Genomic DNA, 21,153 nt, shown 5'->3' with positions numbered 1-21,153 from the left:
GTTGTTATTATGAATCGATAATAATAATAGTATAAATAAATAACTACATTACTGAAGGATAAATAATAACAAATTGCTTAAATAATAAATATGTTACGAATGCTTTTCCATTTAGACTTTAAAGATATTGTTAAAGTAATAATATGTGAATAAATATAAATTATTTTAAATTTAAAATAAATATAATAAAAATGTTATTGTTGTTATTATTATTTTGTAAATGAGATGTTCAATGCATGTGTGTAAACTTCAGAATATCAGAATGCAGAATATCACTGTGATGTGTCATTGAAATGTGCTGTGTCTTTGGCTTGGCTTTGATCAAGGGTTTTGATTGGTGCTGCTTGGGTACATTGGCTGCTGTGTTGGGCTGTAGTGCTGGTTGGTGGTGGCTTTAAGGAACAGCTTTGCAATTGTCTCTGTTGTGGGCCGTTCTTTCTCGCTCTCTAGCCTCGGGTTCTGGTTGAGGTGGTGGTTGGCTCTCCAGACCTGTTTCATGTGGTCTTGCACTATGTGAACCGTGGGGGCATGGACGTGAGGGGGCGGGTCTCTGTGATCGAGGATGGCAGACACTTCCTGTGTGGAAATTGTAAGTCTTTGAGCACCTCTCTGTGTTAATAATCTGCCTTTTTTCCATCTTTCTACCTTCCTCACTACTCCTGCCCTCCTGGATCCTCTCTTTGCAAACCCTCCTTCATCTCCCCATATTCAAGACACACTCACAGTAAAACCTGCATCTCAGATCTATCACATGATCACCCCCAGCTTGATCAGAAAGCCACAGATCAGGTCTTTAACTCAGGCCTTGTTATGTGCTGTACACCCTCCCCTCCTCTTTCCCTCTCTCTCCCCTTCTCCTTGTCTTCCTTGTCCTCCATCTCAGAATACGGTTAAAATGATGGTGCACGTACGTGAAGCAGACGTGTATCTCACGCGCTTCATCCTCAGATATGTAAACACGCGGTCGGCCGTGTCGAACGGTAAAATCACAGCCTTTCAGAACAGCAGAAGAGGTACGTCTGACGGTTCAGTGTCGTAGTTCTGAACTGCCATAGCTTTCTTTCTGTTAATTGAGGTTCCGGATAAGAACTATTTGAACTTTTGACTATTATGATTATTATTATTATTAATTATGCTGTTTTATCTATTTTATTCAAGTAACAAGGTTCACCTGAAAATTAATCTGTAATCATTTACTCATGATGTTCAGAATCATGCAAAATTGCACGACTTTCTTCTATTGATCCCAAAAGGAGAGTTTTAACAGCATGTCCAAAGCTGCTCGTTTCCATACAAGGAAAACTATGACAAAAAGGCATTGTAATATTACTATAAAAGAGGTCTATATGAAGCATAATACCAGGTCATCAGTGATGCCACATCTCATTGGTTCTTGCACATATAAAAATTCATTTTCATTGAATTTACTTGAATCATTTTTGTCTATTAAGCTAATGCATGCTTAACATTTTCAGAAGACTTGTAGAGCTTGATGCATATTGACTATTTTATTTTATTTTATTATTTTATTTTTGACAGGGACAATGCAGTATAACTAGATGCTGCTCAATTTAGAGCTCTCTCTCTCTCTCTCTCTCTCTCTCTCTCTCTCTCTCTCTCTCTCTCTCTCTCTCTCTCTCTCTCTCTATATATATATATATATATATATATATATACTGTATATATGATTCTAGTAAATATAATTTGCAGCATGTGTCTCTACTTTTACTAAGAACCTAAGTAATCTAAGAACGCTGACAGCAGAATACAGCGTTTTTAGTCGTTTTCTTGGATCCGTGTGAAAAGGGATAATTTTGACAACGTTGCCGTCTGTACGAGGAAAAACGCAAAGGAAAAACCTTTCCATTTTTAGTACATCGTTGTTGTGTAAACGTACCCGTTCACCATTTCTAATGTTTTAATTTTGATTTTCTGACTTTATTAGGATTCATCTTTCCCCTTTTACTTTTATTGTATGGAAAAGAGCAGCTGGGGCATTCTGCTAAACTTCTCCTTTTGTTCCACTGAATAAAAAAACGTCTATATGAGTAAATGACAGCTTTCTCATTTTACATGAACTACTTTTAGTACAATAATTAATATATTAATATTAATAATGAATAAAAAATATGTAACTTCTTAACAAATTTTAGAGACATGTACTGTTTTAGTCATTCATTAAATGCGGTGACTCCATACCCATAAATTAGATCTCCTTCCTTCTCTTTGCAGGCTCTGAGCAGTCTAAACAGATCGTCTTTGCACCCAGTTCAGAACCCACATTTGTGAACGTGCCTCAGAACAGTTTTGTGGAGCCATTCGTCTTGAACCCGGGAACCTGGACTGTGATCATTGAGGCGGAGGGCATTCTGCTGGTAGGACCACCTCTTAAACATTATTATGAGCAAACGCTGGACACACATTCTGTGTCTCTTTCTCTCTGCAGGACTACCTGGTGCTTTTGCCCAGTGCCTATTATGAGGCTCCTATCCTGCAACTTCAAGTGACTGAACCCTGTTCATACAGCAACACACAGAGCGCAAGTCAGAAGTCAGTAGTACAGTTACTTTTTGTGTGTATATGTCATGTGTATACCTGTTTATGTGCAATGTGACTGAGGTAATTTGTTTTTTGGTGTGTTTAGCTGTCTGCAGTACATGTATCTGTCTCTGGATGAGTTCCCGTCCATCTCCTGTAATGAGGCCAGCTGCAGGTTTGATAATCACCTGCCTAGACCCTGCCAAACTGAAAAGATCACACCTCGCCATCCCAGCATGGCCATCTGCAGTGGCAATGATGTAAGCACATAGGTTGAAACAATAGCTATGTTTACAATCAAAGTTGTGAATTTAACTTGAATTAATATTTGAATGTTTGAACGTTATGAATAAAATCCCATCTGTGTGTTCAGATGAACGTTCAGCTGCGTGGTCGTGTTCCTGTCCCTGGAGAGTACGTGTTGGTGGTCGAGTACGCCAGTGAAGATCAAGCCCCTCAAACACTCACTGTGTCTGTCAACTCTCCGGGTGAACCCACTCACCAAGAGCAAATCACACTGCTCCACTGCAAATACAGGTGTGACGTTGCAACGATTGCCTTTTCTGTTCAACCTGCTCTTTTGTGCTTCAGATTTTCACTCTCAACTTGAATGGGTCATATACTGTAATTTTGTAGTATTTTAGGATTTTACCCTGAGGTCTATATTTTACACTCTCTCTCTGACCCATTGAATTAAACATGCTGTTTTTGATATTATACCTTTATAACTTCTACATGACCTCTTTTATGATTGAATAGCCATTTTGCATGTGAAATGAGTCATATTTATTGTTTTAATGTAAAATCACAGCCACAACAATTTTTCACGTCCCATTTAATTGTCCAGTAGGTCTTTTTTTCATAATTTTTTTCTACATTTGCTGATTGAATTCTGTGTCTCTTATTATGTGTGTGTGTAGTTTCCTGTGCCGTGCAGTGTCTGTAGATGACATGAAGCGCGTGGCGGTCTTCACTCTGTCCGAAGAGGCTGATATCCAGCTTATCGCCACCGATAGAAGAAGTAGTTTCTTCCTTGTGAGAGAGCTTGTCTGCTTGAATTCAACCATAAAAGCTATTTTTGTCCACTGTAATAATGGCATTTACAAGTGTGTTGTATTTCCCCTCCAGCACAAAGTGTTCCTCGTCCCTCGTGCTCAGTTCACCATGGAGTACTTGAAGCCCAGAGTTCACTGCATCAGCACACACGGTCACTTCTCTCCGGACAGGTGACTAACACATACATCTTGTGAATCGTGTACAGCTTCAATCAAACATTTTGATTGTTTAATTTGAAACCATTTTTGACTTTGACTTTTTGATTGTTGCATCATGCGGGATTACACTTTTTAGTTTTTATTTTATCATACATTTTGTGTTGCAGAACTTTTCTAACTCTTTTGTATTGTAGATCATTTCATTTTGGAATTTATTTTATTATTTTTATTTAATTTTTTATTTAGTTATAACTTACTACTCTCTATTTTAGATTATTTAATTTAGGATTTATTATTTATTATTATTTTATTTTATCTTAAATTTTCGGGTGTGAACATTTTCTAACTTTTCTACAATCAAACACTTCTTTTGTAGATTTATTTGATTTAATTTCTTATCTTATTTTTATTTTGGTGTGGACACTTGGGTGTACAACTTTTTATCATATTACAAAAATATTACATTGTAAGACAAGTGAATAGTCAGTAATAAAATAAGAACAACTACACAAATTACAAACAGAAATGTATACTATATAACAAAGTTACAAATAAAGTAAGGTCTATCAGTAGTAATCAGGTACAGAATTAATTTGTTGTTTGATTAACAGCTTTCCTGTAGCTAAAACAGTAGAGCGTTGTTGGCAAGGTCATGGGTTCGATTCCCAGGGAAAGCAAAAAGTGATAAGAATGTAAATGTGTACCTTGAAATGCAATGTAAGTCGCTTTGGATAAAAGCGTCTGCCAAATGCATAAATATAAATGTAAATAACATTAATGGCATAGACAGCAGCAGGTATATTAGGCTGCTGTCACTTTAAGACCTAATGCACGGATCCAATTTAATGATACACATCCAATTTCTTTCTCAACTGTTTAGGTTCAATTTAGACATATCGACTGTGTTTATGAGAATACTTAAATATTTTAAGATAATTTTATGTTTATTTGTCTGTTAAAGTCACCTTCATTTCAAGGGCAAGGAGACGTGAAAGAGCTCGATTCAGTGTTCGCGTCCTGTCTGAGACACGGATCTCTGTGTGTGCCTGTGCGCACAGATAGGAGTGTGCAAACACCGAATTGAGTTCTCTTTCGTGTCTCCTTGCGCTTGAATGGTTTAAAATCACCTAAATGTTTAAATCGGCAAAACTCAGAAATATATGCAAATTATAAACTTTCACTCTGTGATGGTTAATCTTCGCAATTAATCTGCGAATCACATGCGCTCCGAACCATGGGACCTGGTTTTATTTTTTATTTTATTTTATTTTATTTATTTATTTTTATTATTATTATTATTATTTTTATTTATTTTTTTGCCTTAGCACTGACCTGTCATTGAATACTGCCAGTTTTTGACACATGACATATGAATATGCTACAGTTATAAGTAGTAATGATCGTCAAGTTTTATATTCTTTTTTGTCCAGCGGCTCCTGCATCCCGTCTCGTTTCCAGAATCCTCCTCAGTCTCTGGTCCTAAAAGAGGGTCAGGCTTCTTCTGCGCCGGAGCAAATTCTGGCTTCAGCCCCCGATCCCTCCCTTTATGCAGACAGACCCATAACCTCTAGGCCGCCAACCGCAGCTGATAACAGTGAACACGTGCTTCTGGACCCTAATCAGGTACATCAAGCCCATTACACTCTCATTGCTGTCCAAAATCTGTTACCGTTTATTGCTTTAAATGAACCTCCATTTATCCATCCTGTGCCTCTTGTCTTCTAGGTCATCTCTTTCTGATTCTTGAATGTTGATAAAAACTCTTCTAATGTTAATTTGTCTGCATGATTTCCCAGAATGCTGTGGTGTATTCAACACGTGTACATGCACTGGGCCGTTACGTGTTCATCCTGCATTACCATCAGCCCCTTCATCCAACTTACAATGTCCAGGTCTACATCAACGGAGGACGCATATGGCAGGGTGAGCATTAAACAGATGCACACTATTGAGTTTCTGTTATAGCAATACAAATATTTGTTTTATTAATGGTCACTCTTTGTTTTCCAGGCCACGTCAACGCATCCTTTTGTCCCCATGGTTATGGTTGCCGTAGTGTTGTTATGTCAGAGAACCAGATCATCCTGGATGTGACGGACCACGAGGTCATCCTGACCCTGCGTGTTCCAGACAGGAAGACACTGTGGCTGGTGAGTGACATTATGAAATTGTATTAAAGGTTATTTTAATTCTGTGTTCAAGAATGGTAATAACAATGACTCTTCTACACTCTCTTGTGTTTGTGTATTAGGACTATGTGCTAGTGGTGCCAGAGAGCACTTACAGCTCCAGCTTTTTGTTTGAGGAGCCTCTGGACAAATCCTACGACTTCATCAGCAACTGTGGACAAAACAGCTTTTACATCAAGTATGACACTTCTAAATTTAAAATATGTATGGATGCATATATACAAAAGTTTAGACCGATAATCATTTTCATGCTATGGCCTAAAATAGGCAACAATGAATGACAAATATTTCAATTATAGGCTATTTTTATATATGGATGAAAAATATATACATTAAATATAATATAAACATTAAAAAAATATTAATTGTTAATTAAAGTGTTAATTAAAATTGAAACTACTAAGAATTGTATTTGGTGATTAAAGCTGAAATAGCAAAAATGCACTCCAGTTAAAAACTTAAACATAAAAAACGAAAATGAAAATGAGAATGTTTACTTGGCAACTAACTGAAATAAATATGTTTAAGTACTGAAATTACTAAAACTGAAATAAAAATAAACTAAAGCTAGAGAGAAATATTTAAAAAAAACAAAAAAATAATAAAAATTACAAAAGCACATAACAAAATGACTAAACCTTAAACTAAAAGTGAAATAAATAATAGTACATAAATAATACTAAAATAACAGTTACAAGTGAATTTAGGCATCAAAACATTATAATGTACAATATGAAAATATATATATATTTATTTTGAGATTTGTTAAAGATTATTTAACAGTATTGTTAAAATATTAGTGTTTTTAGAGTTTTTTAATTTAGACAATTAAAATATTTAAAAGGAAAAACAGAGAAAATGACACAATTAAATATGCAAAAACAACTGATGCCAATACCTTAAAATAATATCGACCAACATGGTGTGGATATTTATCGTTCATGCACATTGTCTGCTATAATAACATTATCAGAGTACCCTCATTCCTAACTTTCCCTCTCTCTTCTCAGCCCTTCCACAGCCTCTGCATTCTGCCGTAGCTCGGCCGTGTCTCTGTCTGCGTTCTTTAATAACGGTGCTGTGCCCTGCGGATGTCACGAGGTGGGTGCGGAGAGCGACACCTGCGAGACCTTTGGTGGACAGTGCAAGTGCAAACCCAACGTGATTGGCCGAGACTGTTCCCAGTGTGCCACGGGATACTACGGCTTCCCCAACTGCAGGCGTGAGTAACACCAGCCACATGGTGGGACGATGCATTGATTGATTGATCCATGGATGATGTTGTTTCCTTTTCTCTCTAGCATGTAACTGCGGTACACGTCTGTGCGAGCCTGTCACGGGTGAGTGCATCTGTCCTCCACGGACCATTCTGCCGGAATGTGTCGCCTGTGAACCCCAGACGTTTGGCTGCCATCCTCTGGTGGGGTGTGAGGTGTGCAACTGCTCCAGGCCTGGAGTGACTTCACTGGACATCAGCTGTGACACACACAACGGCCAGTGCAGGTACAGCACAGCAGGGCACACACACATATACTACGTTATGGCCATGCTACTCACGAGGATGACTTTTTTAAGGATCTGAACATTTATGAATTTGTGATTTTAAATTTGCCTCAGTCTGCCTAAGGAATGTCTGTTTTGAGCTGTTGTTTTTTTTCAAACATGTTTTAATGCAATTGAAGTTTGCATGCAAAATCTGTTTCTTGCTTTCTTATAAATTCTAAATGGTTGATTTATTTTCAAATGGTTTCATTTGATTTGAGTCTCTCAAAATTTTTTCCACCCCAAAATCAATAAGAAATTGTATTTTGTGTGAACAAGCCTATTTTTAGACCATCAGGACTTTTTGTTTTGTGACATTATTTTCATGACAGTTAAGTCAGTTAACTGTTTCCTTATACCTATATTATATGTTAATTACTCATATCTATCAGTGTTATTATAGTAACATGTTTATACTATTACAGTATTTATCATTTGAATTTTCTTAATTTCTATTTAGCTTTAATTTATTTTTAATCTTTAGTTTTAGTAAATTTTGTACTTTGACTTAAACTTATTTTATTTCATTTAGAGACCAAGGCAACATTTTTAATTAAGTTTTTAAGTTTAAGTTTTACCTCTAATATTTATTTTTATTTTATTCAATTTTTTCCCCAGTTGAACGAGAACGCTTTTTAATGGTTTTCATTTTAGTTGTAGTTCCAGTTTTAGTTTAAGTATCCAGGATGCATTCATTTTAAGCTTATAGCTTAAGTCGAATACCGTACTCAATCTCTTAATTTATAGGCAGCATGGCTAACCGTTTCATCTCTATGAACTACTGAATGAGTAAAATGAAATTTTGTAAAAATGTGCTTCCTTTTATATATAAAAAATTGTACAATGAAAAAAGAAATAATAGTCCAATGGAAAATAGGACCATTGTAATTTGTTCTTTTGATTTCGGGGTGAAATATGCCATGGACAAGTTCATAATATTTGTGAGACTAAACGTGTCTGGTGTTTGAAGTCGAGTCATTTGGATTGGAATGGAGTCAATGGATTGTTTACAACTGAGCTTTTACGCCTGAGCCAAACCTTTTTTTCTGTGAAGCACTGCCTGAAGGACTGATATTATTAACCACTGTCTCTGGTTATAACAATACTGTCTAAATAAGGCTTAAGTGCAGGAATTCCAGAGGTATTTATTTTTAGGAGGTTTTATTTCAGTCTATTGGCCGCACCGTCTCCTCATTAGGCAGTGTTTAAAATAGGATTTGGGATTTGAGCTCCAGTGACTGTGAGCTGCAGAATTTCACCAGTCATCCCTGTACTTTGAGAGAATGTCATAAATTATAACTGTTCATGCGTCATCCATTGAGGTCATGTTCATTAACTATAACTGGATAAATGGAAAATAACTTTGGCCGTTTGCTTAGGTATAGTTGGAAGAAAGTTTTAAGACTATGAGTGTGACACACCAAGACTACGTCAAAGGAGCTGGCTGTGTTGTTGCCTCACGTCGGCTGCCTCTTGGCCAAAAAGCTGCGCTTGAACACAGCGCAAAGACTACAGGCGACTGTCAACTAGCATGTGCGTTCGGCGCCTTCGTGTAAGGAAATAACTGTCTATATCAGTGGTTATCAATATCAGTGGTAACAAACTCCCTCCGACATGATCCCGACTAGAGGCGACGTGTGGAACACACCACAAAAACTAGCCCAACAGATGCTCACCGATGGCCCAACATTGGCTGATGGCTTAACGTCGGTTTGGTGTGTCACGTCCCTTAGGGCAAAGCCAAGATCTTGTTATTTGGACTGGGTCTGGTTGAGTACAATCCCCATATTTTGGGTCTTCACATGCTCACAATAAGTTTGGCAATTAGTTTTGTTGAATTCCACAGGACATTGTCACATTTCATTCAGACGTGAGTAGGAACTACAGGCCATCCTAGTGTGTCAGCTGGCACTGAAAACACATACCTACATACTTCATGCTATTTGCACCATGCCAAAGCACATTACTCTCTCCACAGGTGCAAGAACAACATTGTTGGCCGTCAGTGTGACAGATGTAGCCCAGGTTTCTATGGATACCCCAACTGCAGACCATGTGACTGCAACGAGGCAGGAACTGAGATAGATGTGTGTGACTCCTTCACCGGACGCTGTTTATGCAAGGTTGCTCTTCCTCTCCTTCTGCACCTACAGTATATCATTTGTGAATTAATTTATATATCCGTTTTCTCTCAAAACATTCAGGGCCCTATCTTGCACTCGGCGCAAATGACTTTGTACACTGACGCATGTATCATTCCTATTTTGCACCCACGCAAAGCGGACTTTTCCCTCCACAGACACACGTCGGTTAACTAAGAAATACACTTGCGCTCCCCGGGGCGGTTCAGCGCAAAGAGGAGGCGTGTTCCGGCGCAAAATTTTCCTCATGCTATTTTGCTGTTCTATAAAACAATTGCGCCACTGACCAGAAAAAACCTAGTCTAAAGTCAGTGGCGCGTTGCGCGTTGTTCATTATGCTATTTTAAGGGCGCATGCTTGGCCATAATCAATGTAGCGTGTGCACAACGCGCATACACTTTGATTCTCTCATCTAGCAGCAGTTTTCATTTTTTCAAATCATACATTATTACGATCGATAGATAGATAGATAGATAGATAGATAGATAGATAGATAGATAGATAGATAGACAATTTATAATAAAAGCATACATGTAGCTTACACATTTACCCAAATTATCATACGCTTGTTTAACAGAAGTTAATTTGGGTGGGTTTCTCCATCACCAATGTCACTTCTCTGTGTTTTACGGCCCTGACGAGAACGTTGCTCTCCTCGGCTGTGAACCGCTCCTGGCGCGCGCCTGGCAAATCCGCCGTTATAATAGGAATCCGCTTTAGAACAAGCGCGCCTGCTCTTAAAGGGAATGTGAGATGACGCTCTGATTGGTTTATTTCACGTTACGCCCAAACCACACCTATGAATAATGAAGCTACTTCAGACCAACCCCTTTTAGATTTGCGCCAGGCGCAAGAGGCATTTATCCCGCCGGGAAAATAGCAACAGCGCCGGGATCCGCCCACAAAGTTACTTGCGCTTTGCGCTTTGACACTTGCGTTTCAGATCGTTAAAATAGGGCCCTATGTGAGCTCTCTCATCCTCTCTGTTATATCAATGATGTGTCATCCCTCTCAGGAAAATGTGGAAGGGGCTCGCTGTGACCAGTGCAAACTGGGAACGTTTCATTTGGACCCCACTAACGCTAAAGGCTGCACCAAGTGCTTCTGCTTTGGAGCCACTGACCGCTGCCGCAGCTCTGACAAACGGAGGAGTGAGGTACTGTCCTAAAGATAAAGACCTGTTGTTTAACAAATAATGAATCCATTCACCTTTATACATGAACATATACACTACCATTGAATCTCCAGCCACACTACAGTGTCATAGTAATCATATTTTACCATCTGTCTGTTGAGTTGTCGTCACTGGCTACACGCAAAAACAAACATACAGCGCAACCAGTGTAGTCTGATTTACTTACAGATGACCCTTATAAGCTGGTTCTTTTAATGATTTGTTTAAAAAAGACTCGCATATTCCAAATCTTTCACTGAATGAACTCACTGTATCAGTTACAGAATCAATATATGAAATGTGATTAGCTTGAACTGCTTGTTATCACTCTTTTCAGTGAACCTTTGTGTAATGGAGGTTTGAAAAAAATTAAATCAATGTAATTACTGACTGGTGTAAAATTTTAGTGATATTTTTGCTTTGATCTACAGATCATGGACATGGCTGGCTGGGTACTTTTGAGGAGTGACAGACAGGAAGTGCCTGTGTCCCCGTATCTCGATCAAGATCTGGTGGAGGCGGATCTGAGTGATGTACCTGACGTCTCTCAGGACCTGCACTGGCACGCTCCCCGCACTTACCTCGGCGATAAAGTGAGTCCACAACAATTCGTGATATTCAGAGTAGTGAAGAGCAGGACAAATTCGGTCATGCATTCCTGTGCTCTGATCTTCTATACCTAGACTTTAAAGGTGCTCTCATCCCTATATTGTGACGTCATGGCAGCTGCAGTAACATATGTTTCAACCAAGCTTATGGGTTAGCCGGCGGTCAGACAGTAAGGGGCCAGACAGACAGCTGAATCTCCATCAGATAGCTCACATTAAAGCTACAGGAAACATAAGGGACAGATAAACAATATAATCTGATAACTCACGCACACCTTGTTTGGTCTGGTGCTAAATGTTGATGCCGAGATTAAATGCAGGCTTAGTGCAGTTTTTTGTTGACTCAGGAATTATTGTCTTAAAGAGGCCATATTATTCCCTTTTTCAAAGTCTTGATTTTGTTTTTGGGTCTATTAGAATAGGTCTTCATGCTTGAATGTTCAAAAAAACATTATTTTTCACATATTTTACATTATTACAGCACCTCTCCTCCCAGTGTGTCAGTAATGCTTTGTTTAGTTCCTCCTTCTGAAAAGTGCAGTTTGCTCTGATTGGTTGGCTGGACCATTGTGTTGTGATTGGATTGGATGTCTCAGTAGAGCTTTATTTGTTTGTTCGGTACATTTCACTGTGGATTCTTTGGTAAATCAGGCGCAATTTCGGCGCAGGCTTTGCAAACAGACTTTTACTGTAAGATATGGACCCGACATTAATGCAACAGCCAGTGAATCGCTTGAGCTGTCAATCAATCAGCGCGAGTTTATCAGTGACTGAGTTCTGGACTTTTACCAAAACTCCCGTTATAATCAATGATACTGTCTACACTGCAAAATGAATCTCTTTTTTACATCGTGTTTGCACTGTTAGTTATGATAAAAGAGAGTGCAGAAATCGAGTTGCGACGGGGGTAGATCTAAATATAACACTTTTCACGATTAGTTAATCTCAACAGCTGTAATAGTAAAAAAGCAGTAAAAGATTTCAAGAGAGTTCCACATGTAATATTTTTTTCATATGCAAAGATGTTAGCCAATCACAGCAGTGGGAATTTACACTGAACTCTCACAGCAAACACGCCCCTCAAAACAGAGCGTTCAAATCAGAGGGCTAAAATTAGGGTAGAAAATGACCTTTTATTTCTAAACTATGACAATTTTTTATGTAAAAATCATACTGACATTATAAGTTCACCCCAGGAAACGCTATAAAATAATAAAAAAATGCAGTTCATTACTCCTTTAAATAATGAATATTGTGACGTGTTCGTTCATGGAAGAATACTACAATCGATGCGTTTTAGGGAGTGCTTACTGTTAGAGTGAGTTACTATTTGGAGTGACTTTGTGCTTGTAAATTTGCAGACCTTTTTCATGCTCAAAAAGCAACATTACACAAAGAAAGTTGAAAATGTAAGAAAGCATAATAGGTTCTGATTTTGTGTTCTCTTTTGCATGTGTAGGTGTCGTCCTACGGAGGCTATCTGCGCTACCGCTTGCACACCCAGACGATGCGAGGTGATGCTTTTCTGATTGTCGAGACCACACGGCCAGACATTATACTCAAGGTACCAGAGCAGCATAGACTCTCCCTCTGTCAAGTTTATTTCGAATCTTTACATAAAGTTGAAGTTGAGCGTAACTGAAAATCTTTGTGTGTGTATGTGTATGTCTGTGTGTGTGCAGGGGAATCAGATGACTCTTGTGTACATGGAAAGAGAGTATTCCTCTCCTGAAGACCCTCATGAGGGGATCGTCCACCTGGTTGAAGTGAGGAAATTAGTAACAAACACTACAAAAAAAAATATGGTCTTCAGACATACACTGAATTGTTTGTATGCGTGTGTACAAAATAATTCCACAAATGCTCAGTTGTTGTGACTCGAGTTTCCTCTTTCTCATTTAAAGGAGAGTTTCAGGCACGCTCAGACTGGGAACTCTGTGTCCCGTGAGGAGTTGATGATGGTGTTGGTGGCGCTGGAGTCCCTGCAGATCAGAGCGCTGCACTCTCAGTCGGCCCAGTCCGTGTCGCTGCACGCTGCTGTGCTGGAGGCGGCAGAGAACCTGCCCTCTGGTCGACATGCCAACAACGTTGAAATTTGTCTGTGCCCAGGACACTATCTAGGAGACTCCTGTCAGGTAGTGTGCTTTAACAAAAACAAGGAATTTATACAATCACTTCTATACTTTGATTTAATGCTTATTAGAGGTTCTGTGTGGATATGCCAAAAAAGCAGCTTTGGCTGTTTAATAATGCTGGAATAAAGTAATATTGCCGGAAAAGTTCTGTATTGATGCATTATGTAAGAGTCCTTCCACACTTCTTTCTTTTGTTGAACACAAAACAAGATATGTTCAAGAATGTTGGGAACCAGTGACTTCCATATTAGGGAAAAAATTATATGAAAGTCAATGGCTACCGTTAACTGTGTGGTTAACAACATTCTGTGAAATATCTTCTTTTGTGTTCAGCAGAAGAAAGAAAAATACAGGTTTGGAACAATATGAGGGTGAGTAAATGATGACAAATTGTTGGGTGAACTATCCATTTAACATGTTCATTTCTTCATCTCCTCTCAGCAATGTGCTCCAGGCTACTACAGAGACACTAAAGGGCTGTTCCTCGGGAAGTGTGTCCCCTGCAACTGTAACAGTCACTCTGATCAGTGTCTGGATGGCTCTGGGATATGTGTGGTGAGTTCAGCTCACTAAGTCATATATAAATCACATGAGACATCAACATGGGCAATATATTGCTGTTGCATATTCCACTGGGTATAGTAAAATGTCAAACTTCATGGAAAACAAAGTTGTAAATCCATAAATGGATGTCGGAGCAGAACTCAGATCTATAATTAGGTATTAGATGAAAGTTTAACTCTTCATACACAGAACTGCCGCCACAATACCGCTGGAAACCATTGTGAGAAGTGCCAGGGCGGTTTTCACGGTAACAACACAGTTGATGGCCATGCGGTGTCCTGCTCCAGCTGTCCCTGCCCGCTGCAAGTGGCTTCAAACAAGTCAGTGCCCGTTTTTCATCATCTGGAACACTAATTTACCATTTCCTGTTCTTCTCGAACCTTTTTTTCTTAGTTTTTCTTCTGTTGATTTGCTTGTGCAGTTTCTTCCTGGTTTCTTTGTCTTTAACCCCATAAAAATAGCTGATTTCAGCGCTGGATATCCCAGCATCCCTCATTCTCAGAGTAAAGGATGTTTGTCTGTTTGATCTTGTTATCAGTTTTGCCATCCGCTGTGTGGAGAAGCCCAAGCATATGCAGTGTCTGTGTATGCCTGGCTATGCTGGATCCAAGTGTGAAAGGTACAGTTATGAAACATCCACTATTAATCAATAATCATTTTTATTATTTTATAAATGTTATTATTATTCATAATAATAATAAATAAAAATAAAATAGGGTTGTCAATTTAACATGTTAGTTTTAATTATTTACTTATTATTAGCGCATGTAAAGGCCATTCATCAAGAGAGCCATTTACTTCACTCCTGAATGAATCAGCCATTTGAATGATTCGAATGAATGAATGACTCAGTGACTCAACTGTCACCTACTGGCTACTGGCAGCTCTAGTTTCTTATTTAGAGTATCATTTCATCAATAAAATAACTTAATATTTCCATATTAATAAAAAACCCATGAAAGGGAAAGTTCACCTAAAAATGAAAATTCTGCCATCCTTTACTTACCATTGACTTCGATTGTGTGGAAAAAACACAATCTATTTTGTGTTCCACAGAAGAAAGAAAGTCATACATGTGTGAAACGAAATTAGGGAGAGTAAATGATGAACTGTCCCTTTAATATATAATTTTATTATAAATATATACAGTGCTTAGCATAAGTGAACACACCCTTGGCCTTAAAATGGAATTAAAATAGTCCCACATCATCACATACCCTTCACCATACCTAGAGATTGGCATGGGGTACTTTCCATAAGATCATCTCTCAATGCAAATCAAACCAGCTATTAGGCTAACTGAAATAAAACCATGCCAATCTCTAGGTATGGTGAAGGGTGTGATGATAGGGGGCTATTTTAATTCCAAAGGCCAAGGGAACTTTATCAGGATGCATAGTATCCTGGATCCATGAAATAACTGGCCTTTAAAAATAAAAATCTGCCTGCCTCTATGGGAATTTAACATAGGGGTGTCCTGACGTATGCACCCTGTATTTTAAGGAAGAACATTTATTTATTTACAATACATTATTCATTCACAAAGAAAATTGGTGTCCTTAAAGGTTGGAGTTTTCCTCTTCTTTTTTTTAATTAAGGCATTAAGATCAATTTCCAAAAGATGATTTTCTATTCTTCTTTTTAGTCAACTTTAGCATGGGTGTGTTCACTTATGCTAATCACTGTGTATATATATAATATATATATATATTTATAATTGCTATTACAGTGTAATTCATGCCACCTCTGAGCTGCAATAAACAATAAATTCTCTTGAATCAAATAAAATATTTCTTTCTGAAGCCACTTTTTGTAATGGCTATTTGATGCTTTTCTCATTTAACACAAGAATGACTTTACATGATCTTTTGTGGGTAATTTCTCAGCTAAATTTGATGTGAGATTAATTTGTGATTAACTAGATTAATTGATCAGCACGTCATATAACTAATTAGATAACAAAATGTAATCACTTGACAGCCCTAAAATAAAAATACCATTTAAATAAAATGATAAAAAATGTATAAATTATACATGTATTCTATTAAATAAAATAATTTATCATTTATAAATTTAAAAATAATACGTTATTATTACTATTATTGTTATTAAATAATGAATTACAGTCGACTTGAAAATCATAAATGAAAATCGCTAAATTACTAATTTTATACATAATGCAGGTGTGCACCAGGTTACTATGGAAACCCAATGGTGATTGGCAGCACATGCCAGCCGTGCAACTGCAATGGAAACTCAGACTCCAACATGTTGTTCAGCGACTGCCACCCTTTGACAGGCGAGTGTCAGAGCTGCATGCACAACTCCGCCGGGCCGCACTGCGAAATCTGTGCCCCTGGTTTCTACGGTGATGCCATCACAGCCAAGAACTGCACCCGTAAGGCAAATTTATATATACTCTAATGCACATCTGTCATCTGGAAGGTGTTTAAAGTGTTCTCATTATTGTGTTTTTTCCCCCAACTGCACTACCCAGGATGCAGCTGTTCTCCTTGTGGCACTGCACATTGTGACCCTCACACCGGGCAGTGCCACTGTAAGCCTGGAGTGCTGGGATCCCACTGTGACAGCTGTGAGGTATGTCTGCTTATCTTTTTAGCCTATTTATTGTTTTGTCACAGTAGTTGATGGTTATAATGTTTGTTTGTTTTTTAGGATGGGGCATTTGGCTTTGATTCCTGCACTGGCTGCCGTAAGTGTGATTGTGAAGCAGCAGCGGCGTTGGTTCAGCCATGTGACCCTGCTAACGGCTCGTGTGCCTGTCGGCCTGGGGTCAATGGGCCGAACTGCCGCCAGTGTGCTCCAGGTTACTGGGACTACAGCCCCAATGGCTGTAAGAGTGAGTCTAAAGCACACATACACGCAACAGGAGGAAATATTACACATGATCTGTTGATTTTAATGAGGGGTGTGTGTGTGTGTGGTCTGTAGAGTGTGAGTGTAGGGGAGGTCGCTGTGACCCTCGCACAGGAGAGTGCCGCTGCACCACGGGTCTGACAGGGAAGCAGTGTGACACATGTCTCAGTCAACACAGTGTTCTAGTGCAACATGGAGCAGATGTGCACTGTCAGCGTGAGTACTGCTTCACTGGACAACACACACTTCATTCACTTACATATGCATGCATTCATTCATTTTGCTCACTCATTTTTTACAGTACTGTTCAAAAGTTTGAGGTCAGTAAGACATTTTTCAAAAGAAATTAATACTTTTATTCAGCAAGGATGCATTAAATTGCTCAGACGGTTAAGGCATTTATAACATTAAAAAGATATCTATTTCAAATAAATGAGAGAATCCTGAGAAAAAAGTATCACAGTTTTAACAAAAATATGCAACAACACACTGTTTTCAACATTGATAATAAAAATAAATGTTTACTGAGCAGCAAATCAGAATATTAGAATGATTTTATGAAGGATCATGTGACACTGAAGACTGGAGTAATGATGCTGAAAATTCAGCTTTGATCACAGGAAAAAATACATTTGAAAAATATATTCAAATAGAAAATGGTTGTTTTAAATTGTAATACTATTTCATAATATTATATTAAATATTATATTTTTATTGTATTTTTGATAAAATTATTGCAGCCTTATTGATCATTAAAGACTTCTTTTAAAATCATTAAAAAATCTTACCAACCCCAAACTTTTCTATGGTAGTGTGTATATACACACTCACTCAATAGCTGAATAATTCTTTGAGTCAATAATTAATTTGCTCACTCATTAATTAATTCACTCTTTCAATACAAAGGCAAAGTAAACAATATTTTTGTGGGTTGCACACAGTTCATTTCACTCATTAGATGTGATTGAATGATGATCAAATGATTGTTGCGCATTATGTATTTAGCCTGTGACAGCTGTGTGATGGTTCTGCTGGAGGATCTGGACAAGATAAACCAGCTTTATCAGTCCGTCGCCAATCAGCTGACCAGCCTCAATGCCAGCTCAATGGCCTGGACTCAACTAAACCGCCTCAATGCATCTATGGAGGACATTGCCGTGAGTCTCTCTCTCTTTCAGACACAAACACTCTCTCAGCTTTTACATTTTAGGATTTGCCCCACTTTAAATTTTAGTTGTGTAATATTATAATTATAACCAACTATAATTTTATGCTACAGAATGCCATAACAAACTACAACAGCACTCTGGATGAGAGCAGGAACCGGGCCGATTTGCTGGAGGGGGAGCTGCAAGTCATTGACTCGGATATTAAAGAGTTAGAGGAGAAGGTGTGACGACATACCATCAGATCAACTTATTCTGTTTTCAAACCAAAGGGACTATAAAACCATTTGACCATATTGACTGTGTGTCTGTGTATTAGGCCTCGGTCACGCAAAAGAAAGGAGATGCTTTAGAGGACAACACTAACTCCACACACACTAGAGCACAAGACCTGCTTGGATTCATCAAAGGCATCATGGGAGGTGTGCAAGGTGGGAATGTGACAAAGTAGAGCAGATACTTGAAAAAAAGCCCAGTCTTATTACATTTACCCTTTATACTTAAATATTACTGCTACATTCAACTGACAACTTTTCTGCATCTGCACAGACATTATACTGCAGGTGAACCGGACTGCACAGAATGAGACCAAGGTGACCGATGACAAGGATCTGGCTGGAAAGATAGCAGAGGTGGAGTCCATGCTCAGAGACATGCGCTTCAGGGGCTTTGACTTCCAGATGAGACAAGCAGGAAATGAGCTGGAACGAGCCAACAAGTGTGAGTGACAGGAGTCTATAAGAAATGTTCACCAATTTCAGCCTCTTTCATTTTATTGTGTAACATTTAACTGATCATTTTATAACCTTTCGAAGCTTATAATCATTTTTAAGTACTTAATGTTGGATTGGAAAAATGGGAAACACTTTACTTAAAGCCTTTTATATATAATGCATTATAATAAAAGTATTTTTAATGCATTAATTATGCCATGTAATGCATCTCACCACAGTTATAATACATTATAATACTCATCTATTCACTGTTACACTTTTAGAAAGTATAATGCATTACAAACACATCACAAACAACCATATTCAGATAACAAGGAATCTGCTAATATCATAAAGCCTTTTAAGTTTGGTTACAATTATTTATGAAAAAATAATATCACACGTAACAGCGTACATTAGGAATACTTTTATAATCCATTATACATAAAGGCTTCAAATAAAGTGTTACTGAAAAAATTGTATCTAGACTACTTAAAAAAAAAAGCTGACACTTTTGTATTCACATTTATATGTGCTACGTGTTTTTACTGTGTTTAAAGGGGATAGACCTTGTCCTTTATAGTTGCTGTCTCTCTGTAGTGGTAGATCGTGTGAAAAATGAGGTTGCAAACCGGACGGTAAATAATGAAGCTGTGGCGGAGAACATCAAAAACAAACTGAACCAGTTCAATCAGCAGCTGATGGACCTGAGAGATGCCCTGAATCAGGCCGTCAACAACACCGCACACACCGTAGAAGCCAACAACAATAACCAGAAACGCATGGAGGAGGTTCAGGTAATCATTCAAACACTTGGACACGCACCCAGGATTTGGAAAAATTCTGGAATTTTTGTTGAATTGGCCACACATCATATTCATAGGAATCTGCATATAGATTTTAGATGGATTTGCAACTATTTACTGCTTTGCAATTCAATTCAAAATAACATCATTGTTTTTTTTTCTAGAAAATAATAAATAACCTGCGTGAGAAGCAGAAGGAGGTGGAGGACCTGAAGCAGATGGCAGAGGATGATGTGACCCAGGTCAACGACCTGCTCTCCATGCTCCAGGACTCCAAAGAGGTATGTAGAATCATAACATTTCTGTTTTTACCATAAAAGAGCCTCACTGACCACATGCATGCTGTCTCTGTATGCTGTGTTCATGCTATCAGGACTATGAGCGTCTGGCCGCTCAGTTGGACGGAGCGAGACAGCCCTTAGCTGAGAAGGTGCAGAAGTACGCTCCATCCGCCAAAAAAATTCCCCTGGTGGAGGCTGCAGAGAAACACGCTGAAATGCTGGACCAGCTCGCCAAGAATCTCTCCAGGTGTGTGATCCATGTATGGTCAACTTATATGGGGGTTTTAGGGCACATTAACACAACAATGATGTACTAAAATAGAAAAGTTTTTCCAATTTTTTTGTGTACTGACGACAACATTGTCAAAATGATCCCCGTTCACACGGATCCCAGAAAAATGACTTAAAACGCTGTATTCTGCTGCCAGGCCAGTAGTTGGCGATGTCACTTTGTAAGGAAACACTATGCGCCTAAACACGTAATACGTATGCGCATGACATCACCGTTTTCACAAATTCACTTTTTTGTAGTTTACACTTTGACAATAATGGCATCATTTTCAAAAACGTGCACTTTGAAACCGTTGAAACGTTTTCGTAAGTTTGCATTTTCAGGCCCCCAAAACGCCAATGTCATGTAAATCAATGGCCAAAACACATAAAAAGTTTTCCATTTTTAGTTGAAAACTAAAAGATTCTGGGGCTAGTATCAGTCTGATAGTAGCACTCTGATGCCCAGTGCAATGCCTGTTTACATAATAGTAGCAAAGGAGACAACCACAAAGTTGCTGAAGTGCAACAATTATTTTACACAATATTTTATGTAATTATTTTATACATTTACATAAAACAAGTTTATTCATAAAACACATTTCATACACATTGATCACTTAAAAGTGCTTTACACAGACATAAAAACAGAAAACAAAAGTAATGATAATTTTTAAAAATAATTGAAAGTAACAAAAATGGCCATGATTAATTAAAAAAAATGCATTAAAGGACATAAACTGAAATAAAATTATACAGTGCATTGATTACAATTTCAGCACAGTTCTAGTCAATAACAAAATTGCCATAATTGCCAAAGCATTCATTGTGCCATATTGAACGTTGCACTTTCTCTCATTCATAGTAATATGAGTGCACTGTCTTTGTATATCTAAAGTCTTTGGTATTAGTCAATATCGGCATGGCCATATATT

At 38.1% G+C, this 21,153-nt stretch overlaps 1 protein-coding gene across 2 annotated transcripts in view; it reads left to right on the top strand.

Annotated features, from left to right (window-relative positions):
• lama5 (laminin, alpha 5) overlaps positions 1–21,153 on the top strand; it is an 80,781-nt gene that overhangs the window by 46,996 nt on the left and 12,632 nt on the right. Inside the window, exons 23-55 of one of the 2 annotated variants that reach the window (XM_056250026.1) lie at positions 884–1,013; positions 2,233–2,375; positions 2,447–2,550; positions 2,645–2,798; positions 2,912–3,075; positions 3,459–3,573; positions 3,667–3,764; positions 5,183–5,375; positions 5,549–5,675; positions 5,763–5,902; positions 6,004–6,119; positions 6,952–7,163; positions 7,243–7,444; positions 9,462–9,606; positions 10,640–10,780; positions 11,230–11,391; positions 12,866–12,970; positions 13,089–13,172; positions 13,311–13,541; positions 13,983–14,096; positions 14,295–14,425; positions 14,644–14,724; positions 16,289–16,503; positions 16,603–16,703; positions 16,782–16,965; positions 17,058–17,198; positions 17,988–18,139; positions 18,262–18,372; positions 18,468–18,579; positions 18,698–18,868; positions 19,462–19,658; positions 19,832–19,948; positions 20,041–20,195. In XM_056250026.1, coding sequence (XP_056106001.1) covers positions 884–1,013; positions 2,233–2,375; positions 2,447–2,550; positions 2,645–2,798; positions 2,912–3,075; positions 3,459–3,573; positions 3,667–3,764; positions 5,183–5,375; positions 5,549–5,675; positions 5,763–5,902; positions 6,004–6,119; positions 6,952–7,163; positions 7,243–7,444; positions 9,462–9,606; positions 10,640–10,780; positions 11,230–11,391; positions 12,866–12,970; positions 13,089–13,172; positions 13,311–13,541; positions 13,983–14,096; positions 14,295–14,425; positions 14,644–14,724; positions 16,289–16,503; positions 16,603–16,703; positions 16,782–16,965; positions 17,058–17,198; positions 17,988–18,139; positions 18,262–18,372; positions 18,468–18,579; positions 18,698–18,868; positions 19,462–19,658; positions 19,832–19,948; positions 20,041–20,195 — 4,748 coding nt within the window. Of the gene's footprint in view, positions 1–450; positions 590–883; positions 1,014–2,232; positions 2,376–2,446; positions 2,551–2,644; positions 2,799–2,911; positions 3,076–3,458; positions 3,574–3,666; positions 3,765–5,182; positions 5,376–5,548; positions 5,676–5,762; positions 5,903–6,003; positions 6,120–6,951; positions 7,164–7,242; positions 7,445–9,461; positions 9,607–10,639; positions 10,781–11,229; positions 11,392–12,865; positions 12,971–13,088; positions 13,173–13,310; positions 13,542–13,982; positions 14,097–14,294; positions 14,426–14,643; positions 14,725–16,288; positions 16,504–16,602; positions 16,704–16,781; positions 16,966–17,057; positions 17,199–17,987; positions 18,140–18,261; positions 18,373–18,467; positions 18,580–18,697; positions 18,869–19,461; positions 19,659–19,831; positions 19,949–20,040; positions 20,196–21,153 lie in introns of both variants that reach the window. The other variant, XM_056250025.1, reaches the window with a different exon arrangement.

The sequence above is a fragment of the Rhinichthys klamathensis genome, unplaced genomic scaffold (genome assembly GCF_029890125.1).
Source record: "Rhinichthys klamathensis goyatoka isolate OS25496 unplaced genomic scaffold, OSU_Roscu_1.1 h1tg000066l_1, whole genome shotgun sequence".
In the NCBI taxonomy this organism is placed as follows: domain Eukaryota; kingdom Metazoa; phylum Chordata; class Actinopteri; order Cypriniformes; family Leuciscidae; genus Rhinichthys; species Rhinichthys klamathensis.
The sequence above is the reverse complement of the archived record's forward strand: the minus strand, read 5'-3'. Positions and strand labels throughout refer to the sequence as shown.